Source organism: Symphalangus syndactylus, chromosome 3, assembly GCF_028878055.3.
Source record: "Symphalangus syndactylus isolate Jambi chromosome 3, NHGRI_mSymSyn1-v2.1_pri, whole genome shotgun sequence".
In the NCBI taxonomy this organism is placed as follows: domain Eukaryota; kingdom Metazoa; phylum Chordata; class Mammalia; order Primates; family Hylobatidae; genus Symphalangus; species Symphalangus syndactylus.
Window position 1 is genome coordinate 151,378,457 of NC_072425.2, and position 6,000 is coordinate 151,384,456.

At 38.4% G+C, this 6,000-nt stretch overlaps 1 protein-coding gene across 1 annotated transcript in view; it reads left to right on the plus strand.

Annotated features, from left to right (window-relative positions):
- The window catches only part of GLB1L3 (galactosidase beta 1 like 3), a 40,812-nt gene extending 39,727 nt beyond the window's left edge, over positions 1-1,085 (plus strand). The window contains 2 exon segments of the mRNA XM_055273841.2: positions 138-254; positions 384-1,085. Coding sequence (XP_055129816.1) covers positions 138-254; positions 384-449 — 183 coding nt within the window. The 3' untranslated portion in view covers positions 450-1,085.
- Positions 1,086-6,000: the final 4,915 nt, after the last annotated feature.

A 6,000-nucleotide genomic window follows, 5' to 3' on the forward strand; every position in this document is an offset into this window, starting at 1 on the left:
TAACATATCCCACTCTAAACTCACCTCCCTTTGAGTGCCATAAGGTATCTCAATCTTGCTGTCACTCCCCAAGTGCCTTAGGTTTTACCTTGCTAATGTGAACCTATTTCGAAATCTCAAGCCACCATTCCTTTCAGAACTGGAATTATGGATTTGTGTTCATCAATGGACGTAACCTTGGGCGATATTGGAATATTGGGCCTCAGAAAACACTGTACCTTCCTGGAGCTTGGCTTCATCCAGAAGACAATGAGGTATGTCACTCTGGTCTCTGCCTTGAGATCTCATAAACTTTGAGATCAAAATGTGACTTGCAGTGTCTTTTTCATCCTGTACTAAATAGGCTTCACCTTTCCCACTGTCAAACTTTCTTTTCTTCTCAGGTCATCTTGTTTGAGAAGATGATGAGTGGCTTAGACATCAAATCTACAGACAAGCCCATGCTGTAAAGCCGTGTCTGAACATTTTTTTTTTTTTTGAGATGCGGTCTCACTGTGTTGCCCAGGCTGGAGTGCAGTGGCCAGATCTCGGCTCACTGCAAGCTCTGCCTCCCAGGTTCATGCCATTCTCCTGCCTCAGCCTCCCCGGCAGCTGGGACTATAGGCGCCCACCACCACGCCTGGCTAATTTTTTGTATTTTTAGTAGAGACGGGGTTTCATCAAGTTAGCCAGGATAGTCTCGATCTCCTGACATTGTGATCCGCCCGCCTCGGCCTCCCAAATTGCTGGGATTACAGGCATGAGCCACTGCACCCAGCCGTGAACGTATTTTTTGGGTTGCTGGAGGTCATCTATAAGTCATTTTTGAGGAATAAGATTTATGTTAAGACTGTCAAACACAGTGTTGCCTACAATAGCAAAAATGTGAAAATAATAGCAACAACAGCAACAGCAACAACAAAACAGCAGAGGAATTGTTATGTATTTTGTAGTCTATCTATATGATGCCTATTTTTAGGCTTTAAAAAGTCTTCAAAATCTTTAATGACTGATTTATCTAGTTAAATGCTTAATCCTTAGCAGGCTCTTATTCTTTCATTAAACATGCCTTTAAGTAGATGTGAATAAAATAAAAACAAGTTTCATTTCTGCCTTCCATACTCAGTTGAAGGGAAGGGAAAGGTCTGTAGCCTGGGGAAGAGTAAGGATACTGATTTCCTCATGCCAGAGAGAGTATTGCATGTACTAATGGGCAAATTCACAGTCTCCCTCCTCTTTCTCTCTCTCTCTCTCTCTCTGTGTGTGTGTGTGTGTGTGCGTGTGTGCGTGCGTGCGTGTGTGTGTGTGTATGTAGGAGTAGGGGAAAGCAGAGGGCAAAGAACAATGTCTTTCATTTCCCTTCAACTATGTGTCTACAAGGTGACCCTGTGTGTCACATCTAATCAGAGAAGGGACAGCAATTTGGTCATTTGCTTCAGACACTTGTGACAACAAAGCTTAGCACAGGATTCTCTGTGTCTTCTTACTCCCTGTCTGGTTATAGTCAAGGCTACTACTGATAGTGGGTAGGTATTAGTGAGATTAGCCACACACGCATGAATATTCCAACCACTCTGAAAAGCCAGTGGTGCCATTTGAAAAAAATGGCACCATTGGGAACCAAGCCCTTTCTTATAGACAAAACACAGCACTTGGCCTAAATTCAAACCAATGCATTATAAGCAAATCTTATCACCCTGTTAAATGTAGTTCCTAGGGCTTTCAAGTAATTTAGTAAGTAATCTTGTGTCCAGAGGGAAGAGAACCCTCTGGATTGGAATGAAGATAAAGATGTCAGATTATCTTCTCTCCCACTAGTCTGAATGACTATTTCAATGGAGGAAACTTCTGTCAGATACCTCCACAATTCTACATAAAAGTTTATTCTCTGGGGATCTAGCCTCAAACCCATGAACTCTATAGAAAATGTAGTGTAAAGGAGGGAAGCAGAACTAATAATCGTGATGATCATGAGTACATATTATATTTCAGATGTAACATCTGCAGCATCTAAACTTAACAACAACCATGCAACATATCCATTTTACAGATGGGAAACCAAGGTTCAAAGAGGCATTTGAAATCATGTCTCTCTGATTGGCACCTCCTCTTTTGCTACTACCTTAGTTCCACACGTATGCCAGTCTTTTCCAAACATGAATGCAAAAATGCTATTCAGAAGATACAATGCTTTCAGTGCACTTAGAGAAAAAGAGCTCACAACTTAGAATTCTTTACCCAGCAAAACTATTTTTCAAGAAAAACAACAACAAAAAAACAAAATATAGAACTTTCTGACAAAAACCAAGAGAGTTATCATCAAAAGATCCCCACTAAATGCTGTTCTGTAGCAGCCTTTCTCAATGTCCCATAAGAGAATTAAACACTGCAGAAAGTGTCTTTAGTGATTAGTTTCTCATTGCATCATCTGGATGCAGATTAGAGACGTTAACTCGTTACATACTGTGGATGTCTTGGGGCATTACATCTTCATACTGTCAGGGAACCCCAGTTGAGAAGAAATTTCTAAAAGATATGCCACAAGCAGATGGAAAGTCTGACTTTTAAGAGAGAATGTGGAGTCCAAGAAGGATGCTGACATATGTGAGAGTGAATATGAACAAACGTTAACTCCATACAAATAGTGCCAATGTCTAACTTGAGGTAGCATCAGCATAAAACTCTAATACCAGGAAAAAACACTGTGTAAAGTGAAAGGGATTTGATGGCAAAAAAGTGATCTAAGATTTCTGTAATTCTCAGATATTAACTTTAGACTTTGTTGAATATTCATAGTTAATAAACTTAGCTTACTGTTTAAAGAATATACATAGAGCTTTTAACTTTGTAAAAAAATTAGGAAGATAAATAGAGTGAGAAAAAAACAAAATCCTCTAACCAATAAAAGACAAAAGATAGTAGAAGTAAAGAAGTAGAAAAATAAATACAAGTATAAATCATGCTGCTATAAAGACACATGCACACGTATGTTTATTGCGGCACTATTCACAATAGCAAAGACTTGGAACCAATCCAAATGTCCATTAATGATAGACTGGGTTCAGAAAACGTGGCACATATACACCATGGAATACTATGCAGCCGTAAGAAAGGATGAGTTCATGTCCTTTGTAGGACATGATGAAGCTGGAAACCATCATTCTCAGCAAACTGTCACAAGGACAAAAAAACCAAACACCACATGTTCTCACTCACAGGTGGGAATTGAACAATGAGAACACTTGGACACAGGAAGGGGAACATCACACACTGGGGCCTGTGGTGGGGTGGGGGAAGGGGGAGGGATAGCATTAGGAGACATACCTAATGTAAATGATGAGTTAATGGGTGCAGCACACCAACATGGCACATGTATAATATGTAACAAACTTGCACGTTGTGCACATGTTCCCTAGAACTTAAAGTATAATAATAAATTACAAGTAGAAACACATATTAAGACAGTAGAATAAATACAGATATATCAGCAACCATAGTAAATTTTATAAATGAGTTAACTAATTAAAAGGTAAAAGTTGTCAGACATTATTTAAAGAAAACTATAAATATTTGAGTTTTACAAGAGATACACCTTTAACATAAAGATGCAATGATTGAAAGTCCAAGGATAAAAAATATGCTATTCAAATTATAACTGAAGGAACTGTAGTAACCGTATTAACATCAGGCAAGTAGACTTAAAGACAGAAGGTGGTACTAGGTACAGAGGGTTACTCATAGTAATGGAAATTCAATTCCTGAGGAAGATATAATAATTTTGACTTGTTTTTGTCTAAAAATGTAGCTTCATAATATGTAAAGCAAACATTTCCAGATCTATATGTAGAAATAGAAAAATAAAAGTACCTTGTACTTGAGAAACATTTGTTCTACTTAAAAACTTGAGATATGATTCATATGCCATAAAATTTTTCAAAATGATTTGTAAACTCTTTTAAAGTCTACAGTTTAGTAGTTTTTAGTAGGACATATTCATGAGATTGTACCACCATCATCACCATCTGATCTAGGACATTTTCATCACTCCAGATAGCAGCCCTTAACCTGTCAGCAGTTGCTCCTGATCCCCTTTCCACCCAGCCCCTGGCAACTATGAATTTACTTTCTGTCTCTATGGGTTTGCCTATTCTGAACATTTTATGAAAGTGGAATCGAATATGTGACCCTTTGTGTCTGGCTTCTTTCATGTAGCTTAACGTTTTCAAGCTTCATGGATGCTGTAGCATGTATATTCTGCCCTTTTTCATGGTTGAATAATGTTGCATTGTATGGACACATAGCATTTTGTTTATCCACTCATCAGTGGGTGATTATTTGAGTTGTTTCCAGTTTTTGGGTATTATGAATAATGCTACTATGAATATTCATGCGCAAGTTTTTGTGTGGTCGTACGTTTTCCATTCTCTTGGTTATATACCTGGAAGAGGAATTGCTGGGGTGATACGGTAATTCTGTGTTTAACTTTTTGATAAACCATTAAACTGTTTCCAAAGTGGCTGCAGCACTTTACATTCCCACCAAGAAGGTATTAGGTTTCTAAGTTCGTCACATCCTCACCAACACTTGTTTTTAAGCTCTCTCTTTGATTACAGCCATCCTAGTGAGTATGAAATGTTATCTCACTGTGGTTTTGATTTGCATTTCCCTAAAAACTTGTCCTCTTAAACATTGAATCCAAACATGTAGCAATGTAGTCATGCAATTGGACTTTAAGATAACAAAAATTGGCTGGGCGCGGTGGCTCACGCCTGTAATCCCAGCACTTTGAAAGGCCAAGGTGAGTGCATCATCTGAGGTCAGGAGTTTGTGACCAGCCTGGCCAACATGGTGAAACCCCGTCTCTGCTAAACACACGCGCACACACAAACACACACACACGCACACAGTCTGGTGTGGTGGTGGGTGCATGTAATCCCGCTACTTGGGATGCTGAGGCAGGAGAATCGCTTGAACCCGGGAGGCGGAGCTTGCAGTGAGCCGAGATTGCACCACTGCACTCCAGCCTGGGTGACAGAGCGAGACCCCGTGTAAAAAAAAAAAAGTAATCTCTTAAATTGTATGTGCATTTCGGCTTTCATTTCCACAGAAAGGTGGTAGTGTTTTTCATCAGGTGTCATGGAAGAATAACTTCTCCTCTCTGGCCATAACAATGGGTTTGCTTCTTCAGCACATTCCAGCAAATAAATCATTAGTTGCTTGTAAGGCCTATGTTGCTGTTATTCTCTGCAAAGTATAATATTAAACCCTTTTTTTTCTTTTTTGCTGAAGCTTTTTAAAAAGCATGTATTAGTTGCTATTCAACCTTTCTGAACGTCTTGCATAAAGTAAAGAGACAAGAGAGTTTCAAAATCTTTTGTATGTCGTGTACTTTGTTTTTGGTTGAAGAGGCCCTACCTTATACTGTGCTGAAATTTCTTTCTAAATACAGAGCTAAAAGTCATGAATGAAGCGATTATACATCTGTAATTCCTAAGCCACTTATGGCCTTAGCCATGTCTGTCCTTTCTTTGCCAATGACAATTGCATGGCTACTTTATATCCTAATTTTTCATTTCATAACTATTTCTCGGGTTGCTGTGCTATACTCAGAAATCATGGCAAAGAATAGAGGAGAAGAATTGTTAAAGTTTTCGTTAATCTACCATACCAAACTTAATCTACCATACCAAACTTTAAGGCAACTTCTATTTGTTTCTGCGTGCCCAAATATCTGATATGCAAGACATGGATATTTTAATAGTATCACTGATTGATACACAGTAAAATATAATTCAGAAAAACATATTTTAGTAGCATGTTTTGTAGAAGGGGCTTTGTACCTTGAAGTCATAACTTGGGCAGATTTAAACAATTCTTTGGCAGCCAAAAAACTACTGAAAATACCAGCGTATAGCAATTATTCTGAGGAGCTTTTTATTTAGTTTCTGCAGACTCAAAGCTATAAGAAATTATCTTTTAAAAGTATTATTATAAATCTGTCTTTTGAAGTTGTGCCTAATT